Here is an 18,500-nt window from a genome sequence, read left to right on the forward strand (position 1 = left end):
CACCCTCTCCACACCACAGGATAAGCACGCCGCTGGAGCCACATATCAGTGGAGCTTTTTAATGGGCTATAAATCTGTGTCTTCAGACAAGCATGATGCGGGAGCTGCACCTCGGGGAGCACATCAATTTCCCCGTGACCATCAGGGACAGGGGTCTTTCAGTCCCTTCCATTACTCTTATCTGATCAGGGGTGAAGCATCCACTCTGAAGAGGCAGGGCGCCTCAGAGACACACACGGACACACACACAGGGGAAGTGGGGACATATTGTTACAGGTATAGGTGGAGAAGCTCTAATGTGCATGGTCAATTTGTCTGTTTTTTTTAGTGGATTGAGATAAAATATTTTTCATTGTTTTAAATGAAAGAATTATGAAAATATGGTGTATGGTAATTAAGCATAGGCCCTTTTAAAAGGGTCTATGCTTATTGTAATTTGTAGATCAAAACCTAGCAGAAAAGATTTTGGATTCGGATGCTCTGGCGGAGGAAAAAAAACGAAATGAATAGTCTTGTTGGATCTCTTCAAACAAGCATCAATGAAAGACCAACTCAAAACAAACAATTCCCTCCAATGGTTTAAACGTGTACTGCAGAAAGAAGAAGCTAGGGTTTAATCGCTTTGCGATTCCTTGTTAACCAGCCTCCTACCGTGGATGGCCTTTGCGGGATGGAGGTGGGTCTACCAGTCGGAGAGCCACAGACGCACCCATATCAGCCTTACTCTGGTCTCCAGCCATGGAGACCAGAGTGAGGCTGATAGGAGTGCGTCTATGGAGCTCTGAGCGGTAGAGCCTCTAAATAGCTGGATACCGCGGGGCTCGTGTGTAGGTAGCATGGAGAGGGAGCGGGGGGGGGGGGGGGGGGGGGGGAGGCAGAGATAAATGGCGCAGTCAGGGAGGGGGTGTGCTTAAGTGCAGATGATATCTGGGCGTTATTCCGTGGGTCTGTGGAGCGAGAGTGCGAGATGGGCGTCTCCAAGCAGCTCCTTCAGAAGACGTCTCTGTTCCGAGGAGAGCGCCATGGTCGTTCTCTGATTAGTCTATTCATGAAATAATACAAACCTCACTGTGTGCGTTTTTTAATAGTTCTGCTAATGCCCCAATTAGCGGTAATGCCGTTTAAAACCTCTGTCTGTTTAGAGGCGCGAGTCAACACTATCACATTTCACTAAAGTAGATTTCATTTTTCATACCTTTTTTGAAAGGTTGGTATGTTCAGCTACATTTAAAAAACAATCGCAGCTAATCATGCGCTTGTAATAAAAAACACATGCGTAAATGTCCTTTATTATGCAATGTGAATGAAATGTCATGAAACTTAACCTAGTTTGGTTAGAAAAGGGCGTTTTCTGGCTTTCTTACCGGAACCTACAGCGCAAAAAATTAAAAGGGGGTCATGATTTAATCCTCATTGTGACATTTGTGAACGACTGCAGTGAAGACACGGCGGTCTCTGAAAGGCTAAATAAAGCCTGACGTCATCATCTCTGAACATGACACAACCGGATTTGAAAACCGTTGTTCCGGATATACATTTAAAAAGAAAACGGGCCAATCCATACTGCTGGAAAAAAAGTTTTAATGGGTTAATGCAGGCATTCTTGCAGACAACTTCACGTTTTTTTCCTCTTCCAAAAAAAAAAAAAAAGTTCCAACAACATCGTGACACTGGACCGTGAGTAACGCCATTCATAAACGGATGCTACTCTGTTAATTTACAACATCTTCCAAAGCGCCGTTCATACCATACTTTGTAAGGAAACAAGGTGGATTAACAGGTAACCAGATAAACACCCCCCCCCCCCCCCTCCCACCTCCCGTCCACACACATAAGTACAAGGCTCCAAGAGTAGTGATGCTCAGCATCCTATACAAACCCAAGCAGGTTGGAGTCAACGGTTCCCCCCCCAACCCTGCCCCCCCCCCCCCACACATTATCCATTCTCCTCTTCGTTCTGCACAAGTTATTCCGATCGTTGCAGAGAAATGTTGGCTTTAAGAAAAACGGAACAAAAACCATAAATCGGTACGAGAACACCTTTTTTTTTTCAACAGCACATGACCATGCATTAGACTCTCCATTTTTTTTTGTTAACCACAATATATCGAGTATATAATATTCGCAAGTTGGTAATACTATGGAAAGCTAAATTCTCTGGAAAATTTTATCTATAGCAGTTCACAGACCTATGTTTCTGGATTATATGTCAAATAGAACGGGTAAATAGTCCCCATATTCGTCCAATGGTTTTAAAGAGAACACCGGAAACCAAACCTCAGACCTACAGGTGAAAACCAGCTTGCTCCTGCTGCTCACTGCAAGCAAAAGCATTGCTCTGATTGGCTGAAACTGCTCCCGGGGGGGGGGATGTCCCTTAAGTTAAGTGACACCACACGGCACCACTTTGAGCCAATCAGAATCCACCGTCGCACTAGCTTCGTTGCGAGTCCTGGGGTTTGATTTGAGTGTTGACTCTTTAAATAAAATGAAAAAACAAAAATTAGACCAGGGGCCCCGAGTATTGACATCACTGCCATACGTAGAAATTAAACGTCAACACAGGGTCTTTAGGACACTGGGTTGTTATTGTGGTCTCCCTCCCCCCCCCCCCCCCCCACCCCAAAAAAATACACATCTGAACATACTGTCTTTTACACTGGTCTTCTGAAGATGGTTCAAATTGTCATTTACATAGAAATGGTGCCATCAATATGGGGCATACTCATCTTTTTAAAAAGTGTAAAGAGTTGACCTTGCACTGAAAAGCGTTCGCTCACGACGTTTCATTTGTTGTTGTTGTTTTCTTTTGTTTGTGGATAATGTCTAGTCTCAAAACGGGCTAAACATTAGAAATATATAATATCTTCCCATTTTCATCAAACCCTTTGATGCGTATAGAACTTCATATGAAAAAAAGACTATATCCATGGGAACTAGTGCAATCTGGAGGAGGCCTGGTCACGGGGACAAGGCAGGCACAGAGAAAAATAGACAAAGGGTCTCTAGACGCGCTCCAGAGCAATGGCAGATATATATTAAGGCCATTTTGAAAGTAAGTGGAAATCAAAAAAAAAAACAAAGGAAGAAAAAAAAAAAAAAATAACAGCAGAAGAACACGCCTCTCTTTCCCGGACCGGAGAGGTTCCCGCCGGGAACGGCCGGAACGAGACAACGGAACGCCGCTGCGGATCGAATCCCATCCCTCTCTCGCCCTCACCTCCGTGTCACGTGCGCGTCCGTCCAACCGTCCGTCCGTCCGTCCGCACGGCCGAACCGATACTTCACTCGTACTGTACTCTTGTTGCCGGGGTGGGGGGGGTGGCCCCCCCGCCGCCGCCGCCGCCCCCCCACTGTGGTGTTGTGTGGTGGAACAGAGCTCTGACCTCAAGTCCGTCCCCGGCCATGTCCTCGGCGCGTCACTCCTCCAGTAAAAAAAGTCCTACAGGGCCACAGGCTGGGGCTGGGTGTGGTGGTGGGGGGGGGTGGTGGTGGTGGTGCTGCTGCCGGGGGAGCCGGGGTCGGTCATGACTGTTTTAGGCGCTTCCGGGGCAGACCGAAGGGGGGGCATTGTGCGGACGCCAGGGCGCGGAAGGCCTCTGCCACGAGGTGCGGGTGGGACTGGATCATGGACTTCCAGCCCGCCGTCTCCATGATGTCCGTGGCGTGGCTGCAGGGGACAGACGGCAGGACGTCAGCGAGGAGAACAGGGCTGGGGGGCTAGGCTGAGGCCCGGTTCTCGTCGCGGGGCCCCCGACGAGGAACCGGGCCCCCCCGATGAGGAACCCGGGCCCCCAAAGACGAGGAACCGGGCCCCCAAAGACGAGGAACCGGGCACTCCCCGACGAGGAACCGGGCCCCCACCGACGAGGAACCGGGCCCCCACCGACGAGGAACCGGGCCCCCACCGACGAGGAACCGGGCCCCCACCGACGAGGAACCGGGCCCCCACCGACGAGGAACCGGGCACTCCCGTTCGAGGAACCGGGCCCAAAGACGAGGAACCGGGCCCCCACCCGCGAGGAACCGGGCCCCCACCCGCGAGGAACCGGGCCCCCACCCGCGAGGAACCGGGCCCCCACCCGCGAGGAACCGGGCCCCCACCCGCGAGGAACCGGGCCCCCACCCGCGAGGAACCGGGCCCCCCGACACTCAATGACCACAGACGTCAAAATCTGATGAAATGAACAGCTCACTGGTGTGTCGCATGAGGAACCACGTCCGCTAAGCTCCCACTGAGAGGGCCCACCTCAAGGTGTCCTACCGCCACAACATGCTAGATCAAACTTTCATTTAAAACAGCGCGTTCCTGGCAGAATAGCTCTCAAAATATTCCCCGTTTACCCCCTCCCTCCGCCCCCCCTCCCCCAGGTATGAGTCTATTAATAAAGCGACGATCCAGGAGATAGGGTGGACGGCGCGCGGCGCGCTAGAGTGTGCCGGAGCTCGCAGGGAGAAAAGGGGAGAGAATTCTAATGCATTCGGGTTGGGGGAACCGAGATAAGAGGCCCGTTATTAATCTTGTGTCACTTCTATCAGCTAATTACATACTTGCTATTCCAGTTCTTCCCATCTTTACAGCCCAGCTGTCTCAGGACACTGCACCTATGGCGGCGAGATAAAAAGGTAAGCATTCAAGACTGGTAAACAGAAATGGCAGCAGAAATTTATCACAGGGAGTTTTTTTTGGCCCCCTCCTTTTTTTTGGGGGGGAGGGGGGGGGGGGCGGGCGGGCGGGGGGGGGGGGGGGGGGGGGGGGTTTGGGAGGAGGGGGAAGGGGAGAGGAGGAGGAGACACTTGCCTGTTGATAAAATCTATGGCTTGTGCTTTGAGCTGCTCAGCGCTGTGCAGGTCTGCCAGGATGAGGGTGTCCGCCACGTTCTCCACCGAGAGGCTGTTGCACAGGGCCTCCTCGCACATGACCTTTAAACGCTCCAGAGCGTACTGGGAAGAGGAGTGGAGGGGGGGGGGAGAGGGGGACATTTCTGAGGTCAGGGCTGGGCCAAGGAACCGGAGTGCCGTACAGTTTGACATTTTAAACCCACACTGCAGCGACAGAGTTTCCTTTTAAAGAAGTAAAAAAATAACAAAGTCAAAGCAAACAACTCCACTTGGGGGGAAAACTATGCAGCGGGTGCCGCATGTTTGAAGTCTGCTGTTCTGTTTCGTATCAGGCAGTGTTTATTTGGGTGGTGGTGGTGCTGTAATGTATGGAAACAAAGGCCTGAGAAGCAACACCTTCGGCTAAGCGTCTGTGAACAGCTAAGTGTGTCGAGTCCGAGTCATGCGCACGCAAAATCAAGCGCTATTTGACGGCAAAACATTAGCCCGGATGACGAGGTACCAAGAGAAGCCACCTGCTGAATATAAAACAAAGAAATCGGCCCGGGATTTAATGAATAAAACAAGCAGCATCTACGTCCGATAAGCTACGTGCACGATCAAGGTCTGGTCCGCATCGCGCCTGGGAGCCATGCTTACTTTATCGGCCGCCGCGAGCAGGTTATCGGCCATTTTCTCGAGGTTGGGCGCTTTGCCAGTGTAGATGAAGCCCATCATCTCTTTGAAGACGTCAGGGTCCACGTCGCTGATGTCAACACGGTTCTGGGGAGAAGCAGTCAATACTAGATTAGAAAAAAAAAAACTCAAAGAAATGTTCCAATCCAAAAGAAGGTAGGGGGGGGGGGGGAGGGAGGAAAGGCACAAGCTCAGAGTGTACTAATCGATATGATTTCGGCACAATAAATTCAGCCTCAGCCGAGCGGTTATAGTGAATTGCAATAAATCGAGGAAAGCAACACGAGAGAAATATAAAATAGTTAATGTCACCTCACCTTTTTACTCTCTTCCATTTCATGTTCAAACATTGCATTGAAAACCGGGGATCGCGCTGTAAGGAAAACATGAACGACAGTAAGTACGTTTCCATTAACAATCAAAAAGGGAATTTGGACATTAATCAATCGATCAATACCGAAAATGAATGAATGAGGAGTTGACCATGCCTGAAACAGCGTGTACTCTGCAAAGACCAATCAGGGCATCGCCAACGACAACCCACGTTCGTGACATCAAATGTCCTCATGTCAAACACCGAGAAATAGGACAAATTCTAATTAAACGCTCCTTAAATCCTCCAAATCTGTCCCTAATTTGTCTCTTAATCTGCCATCCGCCTGGGGCCCTGCTGGCCCGAACAGCTGCCACCGTGTCTAACACGGAGGGCCCCTGATGGAGGGGTCTCCAACCGGGCTCGGGCCCCTGAAGAGGGCCCGGGAGCTGGGATTAAAGCCTGCGGCAGAGGCCTCTGCTGCTGCCCCCCCGCCCAGGGACAGGGAGGCTCCCCGCGGGGGGGCTTATCAGGGGCTGAACACGCTCCGACAGAGAGGCGGGACGCTGCCACAGGGGGACAGCACGGGCCCCGCTGGGACGACGCGCGTTACGCAGAGTCATGCAACCGTTTGTCTTCCCTTTATCTCCCTCTCTACGTCACCAACACCAAGGGTCTGGGTTTGAATTGTCTGCCTAGACTTTAAATCATACAATCCCATGAAGGAGATGTTTTTTTTTTTGCCGGATATTGATTTCATCTTTTATTTAAGACCTTTGGAATAGCAAGTTTTCTCAAAGAGCCGGAGAACTCACCGTTTCAGCTGGAATTTGAATTTTTGTAAAATTAGCGAAGTTGTATATGGAATGCGCTATAGGTGTTATGCTGAGAAGCTTAACCCCCACTCCGGCGCAGACATCCAAATAAAACGCACCTCCAAAACCATTCCGTAGCCTTATACTCTAATTATCGGAGAGGCTTAGTCCTATCCAACCTCGCACAAACACCTCGCTCATTCGTCGTGACGAAGGGTATACTTCAGGAAGCTTGGTGTCCGATCTGCGTCCGATCAAACCGAAACGGACCCGTAGCGTTTTGGGCTCAATGGCTCTTCAACTCAATCAGCATGGCACTTCAGTAATTCGCTGCACCAAATATTTAAACTTCAACACCATACTAAGGAAGCCGTCTTGATTACTAATCTGTCTGTCTGCAAACACAAAATCAACAGCATGTGTGGAAAAAAGAGATATACATAAAGTGGTGTCAGCAGATCTGACATCGGTGTCCGTGGAACACCTGCGCCTTCCCTGCTCGCCGTGAGGGCTGGTGAGGGAGGTGGGGTGTGAGGAGGAGTGTGAGACGGAGGTGGAGGAGGAGGCGGAGGAGGAGATGGAGATGGGGTGTGAGCAGGAGGAGGAGTGTGAGATGGAGGCGGAGGAGAAGATGGAGATGGGGTGTGAGGAGGAGGAGTATGAGACGGAGGTGGAGGAGGAGGTGGTGCGTGAGGAGGAGGAGAATCGATGAGGGTCTTGCCTGCCAGGATGGATTTGTGGGCCTTGAACTCCTGCCCCCCCACGTAGAGGCTGCAGTCGGTGAAGCGCGAGCACTCCCACAGGTTGCCCAGGTCGTCAGACAGCTGGCACTCGGGTACCTTCAGCATGTTCATGTTGGACTGGCCCGAGATGTTGACCGAGTCCTGAACCACGCTCACCTGTGGGGGGGGGGGGAGGGAGGGCAACACGCACACGTCAAACTATTGTCTAAAGAATCAAGATAAGGTGAGGAAATTGTGTTGCGCCTCGCGCCCACTGCCTCCATCCGTTGACTGATCCCCATTCACTATGAATGGGGACGGACGCGCAATGCATTGTGGATCCGTGCACTCCGTTGGAGGCTTCGGCTCCGTCAAAAAGTTGAAAAATGTTCCAACTTTTTCGGCAGCGACGGATCCGTCATCCAATCAGATCGCGTATGCAAATTTAAGCACTGTGACGCTACTCGGGCTCTGACGACCCTGGCAAGCTCCCCCATCCGTTAGCCACGCCTTCTGACGTCCTTTGATTGACGGTGCAGTGGGCACGAGGCGTTAGAAAGGTCATTGGAAAACTGACGGTTTTTATCCCGCTGGGAGCGTAGAGTACTAGATTGTCCAAATTTTCAATTTTACGAAACGGCAATCGGTTAGGTGGGAACACCAGGATGTAACAGATCTTAATTGTGAAAACCAATTGTAACCCAGATTAATTCATTTTAGCTGAAATACCCAATTAACATTGAGGAGACAATCGATCTCCAATTTCAACCTAATTGGTTTATGAAATTGCCTATTTCTCCGGAAATGTGGAACCTACAACAGCCGTGTTCAGGTTGGCTGTCAGTAAGTCCTGGCATTACGGGGCATTAATGTCATTTCAATCTTAATGAGGGGGGCACCTCGTTTATCCTGCCCCTTGAAAAGATACATTTCAGCAACCAGTTATTCTTCTTGACACATTGGATCCAATTATTTGTTATAAGTGCTATTAGTGGCAAGGTAAATTATGTCGGGGGGAGGGGGGGTGGCGTGAACTTTGCTCAGCAAAAGATTTCCACTGAAGCAAAAAGCTACAACACAATGATATTTAAAAGGCCTTCCGTCTCAACATCGGATCCTGCCGACACTGGAAATGTAATGCCAATGTGTTTTCAGACAACAAGTCGGGCTAAATAACAGAATGTAACCTCTATCTAAACAGAAACATGTTATGCCTAGAGCACTTCCCAATTAAAACAGAAGAAACATTCAGTAAATGGTGTCACATTGCTGATATTAAACAAGTATATATTTATCCAACGCAACTAAACCCAGATCAAATGGTCCTCTAAACCGTAGTCTGCTTAAGAGACAGAACAAACAAGGCTGGTGTCTAGACTAACAACACAAAAGACACAGAATCTATTCGACTGCCGTCTCAAGCAGAGCCTTCACCACTGATAGAAATGTCAGGCTCCTAATAATGCTGAGCAAATATTTTTCCTCTGCTTTTTACAGTCCTTTGCACAAGTGGTAAGGTCAACGTACCATCCGACACACCGCGGTGTGGGTCAGACGCGGGGAAGTCTGTGGAAATGTTTTGTCATAATAGAGAAGAGTTGGCAAGTGGAGCCACGTCGGAGGAGTTTGAATAACAAAAATCGCTCGGAGTGCTTTGCATGTGGCAACGTCTCACAGGGAAAGTTCTGACAACCGTTGGACAAATGTAAAACTTGAAACAAAATCAAAAAAGACTAGGATAGATCATCTATTCATATAAAGCCAGCCACGTTTCAGACTGATGCGCTTCCTTTTAACAAAACAGACAATTAACGTCTGGAAGCTAACCGCAGTCACATGTACGTCACCCGCGCAGCCGAGGAATTCGTAGCTTTCCCTTTCTTGTTATGAGCTCTGATCAACGAGCTACGAATGGACCGGTGCTGCCAAGCAGGGAGAACTTTCTGCACTCCCAGGGAGAGCGCAGTGCTGCGGACGCCTCGGAGCCGACACGGTGGGGAAGGTCGGCACGGCAAGAACACTGACCTTCCCGTTTGTGCAACTTCAGAGTAAAAGAAAGAATTTAAGATATCCTCAGCATATTGGTTCTCTGCCCTGAAGCGAACGACTGCAGCGTTTCTTAGTGGATTCTTTTTTGATGACTTAAAAAAACAGCAACAGCTGTCTGTCTGTGTCTATGATTGAATGTGGCCATAACATTGACACTTTGAAAATGAATAAGATGAGTTTGCCTTTCCAACAAAAAAGGTTGTTGCAGGAGTATTCGCACGATTTCAGTGCTAATAAAAATGTACTAGACCAAAACAGACAAACATCACACAGCCAAGCAGCATTAGTAGTGCATGACAAATTACACATGAAACGCGACCAAAGCCTTAACAGCCATGTTCTACCTCACAGTCATCAATTTGGCGGAGGGGGGGAGAAAGCAGAACATTTTGTTCAGGAGGTGGAGGAAAATCAAATTTTTTAAAATGAGTACTTTTGTTTTGTGCTTCGCAACAAGAAAAGGCTGCAACAATTATCAAGCGGAGATAGGCTCCATTATTCTCATTCAGCTCGGGCCGAATAAAGGAAATCCTACGTAGAAACCCGACAATTACCTCGCAGAACAATGTGAGCTTGTCATCCGGCAGGAGTCCGTTGGCCTCGTCTAGCAGGAAGTCCCTCCTAATGAACTTCTTGAAGCCCCAGTCCTTGCCCTGGACAAAGCGGTACGCTCTTTGGCTTTCTGCGGCGGCGACAAAGGAAAAAAAACACCAATCACACACACGCCGAGGGCAGGCGCATTTCCCCCGCGAGTCAAACGCAGAAAAACAAAAACCCAAAACGGGGGGGGCAACAATGGAACCGTGCGGCGCTGCTCACCCATCGCCTTCGTCTCCTCCCGCTTGGCGTTGAGCAGGGAGAACTTGAACTTGGCCCTGACTTCGCTTTTCGGACAGCTCACGAGTAGTAAATACAACGACAGGTAATCCTTGCTTTCGTCGTCCAGTCCCTTGGGATTGACTCGCAAACACCTGTCGAAGAGAAGAGATAAAAGTATTTTTTTAGGGTTACGGACCAAAACAAACAACAAAAAGGAATAAATGCTTCAAATCACAGGTACGATAAGCCTGCATGGGGTGAGAGCCAGTGCTGCGGCGGAGCCTTGAGGGACTTAAGTCTGAATCATTATTGAGGCTGATAACCGAATGGATTCCAGAGAGCTGCTTTAGCCGGGATACCAACCATTTCATCTTGTCGTTAGGGCCGGAGGAGAACGTTGAGCTCTTCAACACTTCGCCCATCTCTTCTCGGCAAAAGCTGAAGTTGTTGATGGTCCACATGTAGGAAAACTTCACTACTTTTACCTGGGGAGGAAAGAAGGGGAATCACTGAGAGCCAGGTTAGCTGAACAGAGGGCTAAATATGAGAGCTAGCTGAGCAGAGGGCTAACCATGCGCTCTAACTGAGAAGAGGGCTACACATGATAGCAAACAGAGCAGAAGGCTAAACCTGAGCTTACCGAGCAGAGCCAACACATAAAGTATCATGCCGCAAAGGGCTAACCATGACAGCTAACTGAGCAGAAGGCGAAACATTAGAGCTAACTGAGGAGGGGGCTAAATAATGGAGCTAACTGAGCCAGGGGCTTAACTTAAGAGCTAACTAAACAGAGGGCTATAAGACCAAACCGAGCAGAGAGCTAAAACAAGAGCGCTAACTGAGCAGGCAGCTGAACAGGGCCAAATTAAGTCCTCATCACATTGTGATAAACCGTTTTGAGAAGAGCAATCAACAAGCTAGGCACTAAAATGTAAACACAGTACAAGCTTTGTCCACATCTGTTTGTCTTTTGTACAGCAGAGACCCAACTGTGGTGCGTTTAATGGAAGAAATATGCAGGTTTGGCCAGGCCACCAACTTTAAAAAGTGATAAAACACAAGTCTAGACTACGTTTGTGCTGATGATCCAGTAACCCTGCATTCTTCATTCAGACGAACCTCAGGCTCTACTGTTACAACCTGCTATGCTAACCTGCTCTGCCAGATGTAATATTATTGATACTTGTGACTTTGGGGAGATGCTCAGACAACTAAGGCGTGGTCACGGAAAAGTGGTGAATGTTGTGTTGAGGAACAAATACTTTTGGTTAGGGTGAGCGGGGCGTGACTGGGGCTGAGAACGACTACTACTGTGGGTTTGTGCACTTGGCGAGCTCTGTGGGGGGAAACGCTCTGGCCAAACAGATGTTTATACCGTGGTCCCATATGGTAACACGTAAACAGAGTGATCACTCAACCAGTCTTTGATAGGTCTCCAGAGGATTCAGTCTGAATCACGCCAAGTCTTCTGTGTGTCACGCTAGGAGACCATGAATTGAAGACTAGCCTAACCGCAAAAATAAGTTTTAACCAAACGTGATTCTTCCAAATCAATGCAACCTAACATTTAAAGCTACAACACACAGCTTGACATCAGGTTTAGTAACTTTTGCATGATCAAATTGAATCCTGCAGCACCAAATAAGATTCCTCATGTATTGTCCCGGTTAAAGCCTAAAGTAAATATGTAGTTTCACAGAGATGAGATAAGCTGTGAATTCTGAGTAGTAAACTTCTGTTTACTCAGTACCCAGGGTTGGTTTGATCGAGTCTTGTATTTTGAATTCTCTTGCGACAGTCCACTCACTGTGCTGGAAACAATTGAAAAAAAAATTGAGAGAAATCTTAAAATACCATCACTTTATAGATAATACCTACCGCTTTAAATAACTACTCCCTGATTCAAACCGTAAGTTTGAATCCCACTTCCTGTTTGTATATAATTACAAAAAAAAGGCTTCAAATACACTTGTGTATAAGCCCTTAGCATCAGCATCAACAATCTTCACAACAGTTGAAAACTTGATGCTTCCTGTGAAAACGCCTACACCAGAAGCACCATCGCAAGTAGGAGTGAAAGTAAAGTAATGTGTATGTATATTACAACAAATGTTCCCTGAAAAATTGCATAAGAAACAAGAATAAAAATAGAACCATCATCAAATTCAATTAGTTTAAAAACAAAACAAAGCCAAGCCCATACAGAAATTGATCCCCATGAAGAAGAATCAGGACAGCTGCCTAACAATGACAGGAAACATTTACTCGGCCAACTAAACACCGTCACCCATTCTCCCTCAGCCCTTTATAGTCTTTAGCTTCTCTAGTATCGCAATCTCGTTTCAAAGGCTTGAAGAGATGTCAAGGACCAGGCGCGGGCCTGGCGTCGGGGGCGTGTGATGAGGTTTTGTGAGCCCGGTGGAGGAGTGTTGCTTACCTGGGTGTAGCACCAGCTCTCCGCCACTGGGCCACTGGACATCTCCCCGGGCGGAGGGGGGGTGGGAACCCGTGACATCACCAGCTTAGAGGAGGCTGCTGACGTCCTTAAGACCTGTGCCACGTTACCTGGCAGGGAGAGACACCCTGGACATTATTGATTTACACAAACAAACGCACACAAACAAAGTAAATTAACACGCACAGGGCCGTTTCAACAACAGTGGTTTACTCTCAAAGCAAAGCCAGAGCTCCAAAGGCACACTTTGCTCCCAGAGGTACATTACGGCAACAGGATGTGATTCATTTGACTGAAAAGTATTTTGATGCTGTCCACATGATCACACTTTGCCGATTGTTAACTGTTTAAGAGGTCCTTTGACAATCAGTGAACAGCCCCTGACAGCTAGTCAAAACACTAAAGAGATGCATCTGTTATCAGCAGAATGGAGTCACCCACACCATTGATCTTTGAATGGTTTCAAACGAGTCACGATGCGCTCTACATGGTAACTCTTCTAAATATGACACTGTTCTTGAGTTAATGGGATTATCACAATGAGCTATGCCCACAGAGCTAAACTGGTTCACAAGCAATGCCTACATAACTTCTGTATAACTGTATTGTCAGATACTGAAATGTGACATGTACTGCAGTGACATGCACTGCAGTCTACAGATTACAGAACAAAATCAGTAGTACACCGTTTTTATCAGGACAATATTAACCTATTGTACATGTTCAAGGTAATATCATAAGCTAGGAGCAATGACCAAAAGGCTCATCTAGTTATAAACATGAATTGCCTATAAACTCACCAAAAGACACCAACCCATCCTTTCACTCACTAGAGCAGAGTAAAGTAAAATTGTGTCTTTCCCTGTTTGAAACCGTAAAATTAGCAAACGTGACAAACTATTGGGGACACGTTTGAATGTGTTGACCCAGAAAATGTGTGAAACGGAGATGAACCAAACGAGTATAGTTTGGCCTTTTACAAAAGAGAGGAAGTGCATAACCGGGCCTTGTGTTCACTATACAAGACTTCCAAATCGACACTGTCATGGGGAAAGGAAATGAGCACTGTTGATGGAATCAACGGACAGTGCCCGCCAAGTAATTTCAAAAGCAGCACCGTCCAAAAGTAGAGAAGAACAATTGGCAAAAAGTAAACAGATCCCAAGGCATTTAACATTTGCAGTGTGTAGTCAGAGTCGTGTTAAAGGTGGATTCTAGTTTCTACAAGAAAAATATTTGCCTTTTATGAAAACTTCCATTTACTTTTGGTATATTCAAATACATTTGGAAACATACCTCTGAGTGTTTGAAATGTACAAAGATTGGATTTAACTAAGGTATCGCTGGATGCTTCATGGTCTTGTCTCCAGATCCCACTCTATAATAAAAAATACATATTTAATAAACCTTTAACGTTACATAAACATTTTAACATAGTTCCAAACCACACATGTGATGATGTCCTTCATAAATAGTGTCAACATCTTATGGAAATACCATGTTGTGTATGGCCTACTTGTTTACAGTAGTATACTTTTAAACGTAGCAACTACCATAAGGCTGTGACATTCGTAAATTGTGGTTTACAATGATGTTACCTCAGATGACCAGAATGAAATCTTAATGAACGCTTACAAAATGTCCATTTGGGTTAGCATCTCTCCCTGCCACGTTCACAAGCAAGTGCTACTATCATCACCATAGCAGACACTTGCGTTCCAAAACATTACAAAACAAATCCGATTGCAGGTGGAGTCCCATGTCAAACATATGGCCATCCTAATCCCACGTTATTATGCTATGCATGTTAATAGCGACATTAGCTTTAGATATGTCTTGGGAGATGCAGTCGTGGGTATGATATAAGACAGCTATGATATGACTGGTGAACGACCGAATAAAGAAAAAAAACAAATGATCATTACAGCCTAGGCTTGTAATTGGCTTCATAGGCTCGTGTTTGGTCCATGTAGTGACACCCTGACAGGCCTGGACGAAAACATGTAATGAAAAGTCAAAGTTGACTAGCTGACGTTAGCTAGCATGCTAGCGCTAGTAGCCAGGTGCGGACAAGTTTTGCTTTATATCGTTTTATCGAAAAGTATGCCATTTCAAAGACAAGTGCAGACGTCAAACGTCTACATACAACAACTCTATTAAATTAAAAGAACGTTGCCAGCTGGTAAGCAGCTAACGTTTGTACTAGCTAGATGCTAGCCCCATCAACGCAGATCATCTGAACGTTAAAGCCTTCAGCTCCGTGGGAAATCACAGCCCTCAAATACAAATACACAAAATACACCTTAATGGATCCTGGTGTACACGACGAAACGAGAATGTAGGCGAACACCACGATCGAGAAGAAATGGGGGGCTCTCCATCCCGAGCTGGTATGGGCAGCTAGCTTACATTAGCACTCAGAGAGGAGCGAAACGCCACCGCTTACAGGTGGAAAAACAAGGCTAGCGGCGGCTAACTAGCGGCTAGCTGGAGCTAATGTATCCAAAGCAATTGCGAAAAGTTTAAAAAAGACGTTTTAACAACACACCTTTTATTATCATGCATCCTTATGTGTGAGCTAAAGCGTGTGGCTTCACATCACAGCGGCTTGTGTCATCGTCCGTTGTTTTGAACTGTTTCCACTCAGTCTCGCCACAAGCCTTCTTTGTCTTAGTAAAGGGGCTAAGTCTAGCTAGCTGGCTGCTGGAGATCTCACACACAAAAAAAAATGCCCTTACACTCAGCGCATGCGCGCTAACATAAACTTCCTGCTTTGTTATCAACCGATCAGCTGATTCTGCCAAACATAATAATGTGTCGCTACTTTTTTTTACCGCGAATATTTTTTTTTAAAATTATTATTTTAACCGATGTTGATTCTTCATTCAGTTTAGACCAGTTCGGAATAAAAATAAATAAATAACGGAACCACAACGTGATCAACGAAATATTCCGATGGTTCACACCTTGCATGTATTGGAAGTTGTATATCTGTCTCTGAGTTATTTTTAGCCTCAATGTATTCTACGTTTACAGGCGTCTACTGCGATCTTAATATGTCCAGTTACAATTCATGAACATCTGAGCAACTAAATATATAGCCTATATTACTCCACAGATAAATCTACGCCAGATACCTCTGATGTTTCTTATGTGGAATCTCCGAGAACTATTTTTGTAAACCATTCTCTTAACCCTTCTTTTGCTTTCGATTGCACTATCTCTGTGATCGGAAGATGCATAGGCATGTTCCGATCACTGGCCTGTATACACTAATCGCTGGCCTTACACTAATTATGGCCAGCAGTTTTTTATTCTGTAGAAGATATTTTAAATATTTTTCCTAGATTTTCAAACTTTAAATTGCGCAATTTGACCAGCAACATAACAGGAGGCTTAAAAACAATACTCTATAATGAAACTCTAGATCTTTGATAACATATAATTACTGTCGAAGATGAATGGTCACTTGTCCGCAGTTTGAGCAATACATGCAGCAATCAGTCTACATTCACTTAACGGCCTGTGTTTTTTTGTTGTATTTTTAGCTCTTTTGATAACAGTTTTTATCTTGGTCTGCCACATTAACAGGTAGGCTACAAAAGACACAAAATGAACAAGCTCAAACCATGGTCAATCATACCAACAAAAAAAAAAAACATCACCCAAGAATAGTCAATTAATTGCATTTATCTGCTATTCTTCTCAGCGGTCTAAAACTCGTTGACGCAGTAGCGCATGTACAATGACATCCTCACTGCACCAATCAGCGCCGAGACACACAGCGCTCACAGTTCAATTTCACATGATTATAATCACTGCTATTAATTTGGAGCCCCCTTGTTCAGTTTCACCAAGAGTGGCACCGTACGTACCCTAATGAGAATGGATGCTTTTATGCTTAATACCAGCTTCTTTATAATTTATGGCATACCATTGTCTATCTGCATGAATATCAAGTAAAAACAATGGCTGTGACAGCCTTTCTTCGTCTGCTGCTGCTTTATACTGGTATAGAAGTTCTCAGAAGACAGAAGTGACAGAGTGGGGTATGATGCCAGACTTTTATCCAACACGAAGCATAATGAAGAGTGATGAAGAACGATGGAGACATACGCCATGACTGGAGGGAATAAGGCTGCTGTTGCTGGCTGATCCCCCAGTGACCTTATCAGACTGTAATCATACAGATGTCAATGGGGAAACTCTGCAAAAACCGCTGTCACACACTATATTTACTTTTTTTCTTCCCCATGTGCTCAACCGCTCCGCTCACTGTCTTGGTTGGGTAAGAATTCATAAAATGTAACAAAGGATGTCTTTAAAGTGGCTCCAATTCCAATTGTATCTAATTTGATTTGAACTAATGAAATATATGGTAATAGAGCAACTCTTCGCACGAAGTAAGAGACCCATTTGTTAGTTGAATAATCAATACTTCTGGTGAATACCCTGTCAAAGCCTCACTTCAATAAAAGATAAGTAGTCTGCAAATCTCATAACAGGGCCTATTGTGCATTCAGGATTATTCCACCTCATATATTGCCAGCAGGAATCCAATGAGGCAAACCTAAGGTTCCTGAACATCTCTTTAAGGTTTCATGTTATACAGTCCCTTCCATTAACTCTGTATGTATCCTTGAGTCTTCCTATCAACGTATTCCTCGTGATCGACCAGAGCCCTCCAAATCACTGCTCTGCGTCCTCCATCATCATTCTTAAAGGACGGACGTCGTAGGAGGAGACAAATCAGCAGACGAGGGGACGTATTAAATCACGGAGTCATGAATTAAAATGCAAAATTGAAAATTTGTTTCTCTTCTCTCTGAGAACAGGGTTTCAATCTGTGTGCAATCCCATGTGTGTCCCCTACCTCGATTCAATCTGCCTCAGAGCTCCCCCAGAAAGGAGCGGTTTCTAACAATTCCAACGCTTTCCAACCAACCCAATGCGTATTTCTGACCCACTTTATTGTTAGGTATGAGTCTTTCTCAAAAACAATTTTCTTCAAATAACTCATACATACTAGCTCAAACGTCAGTGGCCTCAGGACAGACTACCTCGAGTCAACTAGCAGTACGGCAATGAGGCAGTAGGTTCTGTACCGGGAAGATAGGGCTGTGTATCAGTAGGGGTACACCAACCTCGACAGAACGTTGCACACAGGAGCTGCCAGACTTGAGGCGACATGCACGTAATCCACTGACAGGGTTTTGATGCGGCGCTGCATGTATAATGAGCGCCATCCAACTGAACCCATTATTTCCCATCAACCATGCCAACCATCCTTTGAATCGTTTCAACCTTTATGTTGACTGTATGGTAGAAATGTCATCCGAAAACCCATTGTTGAATCATGTGGTAGAGTAGCTTTTCCATTTGCGTGCCATGATAACCAAATGGTTACATTTATTATTATGACTATTAATAAAATTCATGTGTTATTGAAATGGGCAACGTTTAGTTGTCAAAGCATCATCTTGTTATTTGAATTAAGTCCCAGAGTATCATTTGGATACCAGAGTGCCAAGTTATTAATAATAAAATCTAGTTTCAGTAATAGAAAAACAGGTGGTAGTGGAAACATATTCATATTATAGAATCTTGAGATGAGTCTGCTATGCTGGAAAAGTTGCCATAAAACACGTAGCAAATACATCAGCTGTGGAGGAAGTTACATTGATTCGATTTGGATGTAAAATCATTCTGGCACCCTCTGTTGAATAGGTGAGTTACATGGCTGTGGAAATGAGCTAAGATGGCCAAGAATGTTTCTTTTCACAGGGTCTTCAGCCAAATCTTTGCCCAGC

At 46.1% G+C, this 18,500-nt stretch overlaps 1 protein-coding gene across 3 annotated transcripts; it reads right to left on the minus strand.

Annotated features, from left to right (window-relative positions):
* Positions 1-1,561: 1,561 nt before the first annotated feature.
* spopla (speckle type BTB/POZ protein like a) lies at positions 1,562-15,438 on the minus strand. 3 transcript variants are annotated; one of them, XM_030343720.1, is made up of 12 exons: positions 15,239-15,438; positions 13,987-14,068; positions 12,673-12,800; positions 10,599-10,720; positions 10,236-10,387; positions 9,971-10,098; positions 7,367-7,544; positions 5,835-5,890; positions 5,482-5,604; positions 4,802-4,944; positions 4,552-4,605; positions 1,562-3,670 (listed from the first exon to the last, which is right to left on the minus strand). In XM_030343720.1, the coding sequence occupies exons 3-12, from the start codon at positions 12,748-12,750 to the stop codon at positions 3,526-3,528; spliced, it is 1,179 nt and encodes a 392-aa protein (XP_030199580.1). In that variant the 5' UTR covers positions 12,751-12,800; positions 13,987-14,068; positions 15,239-15,438; the 3' UTR covers positions 1,562-3,525. The 3 variants fall into 3 exon arrangements, with proteins under 3 accessions (XP_030199580.1, XP_030199581.1, XP_030199579.1); XM_030343721.1 differs by lacking the exon at positions 15,239-15,438 and adding an exon at positions 14,993-15,116; XM_030343719.1 differs by lacking the exon at positions 13,987-14,068 and having other exon boundaries at positions 15,239-15,433.
* Positions 15,439-18,500: the final 3,062 nt, after the last annotated feature.

This window comes from Gadus morhua, chromosome 20 (genome assembly GCF_902167405.1).
Source record: "Gadus morhua chromosome 20, gadMor3.0, whole genome shotgun sequence".
Lineage (NCBI taxonomy): Eukaryota > Metazoa > Chordata > Actinopteri > Gadiformes > Gadidae > Gadus > Gadus morhua.

Excerpts from the sequence above, each read along its gene's own strand:
- spopla (XM_030343719.1), bottom strand. Across the intron at positions 10,721-12,672 it reads AGAGCTGGTGCTACACCCAG|GTAAAAGTAGTGAAGTTTTC; the intron begins GTAAGCAACACT and ends TTTCCTCCCCAG. Across the intron at positions 5,605-5,834 it reads AAATGGAAGAGAGTAAAAAG|AACCGTGTTGACATCAGCGA; the intron begins GTGAGGTGACAT and ends GCTTCTCCCCAG.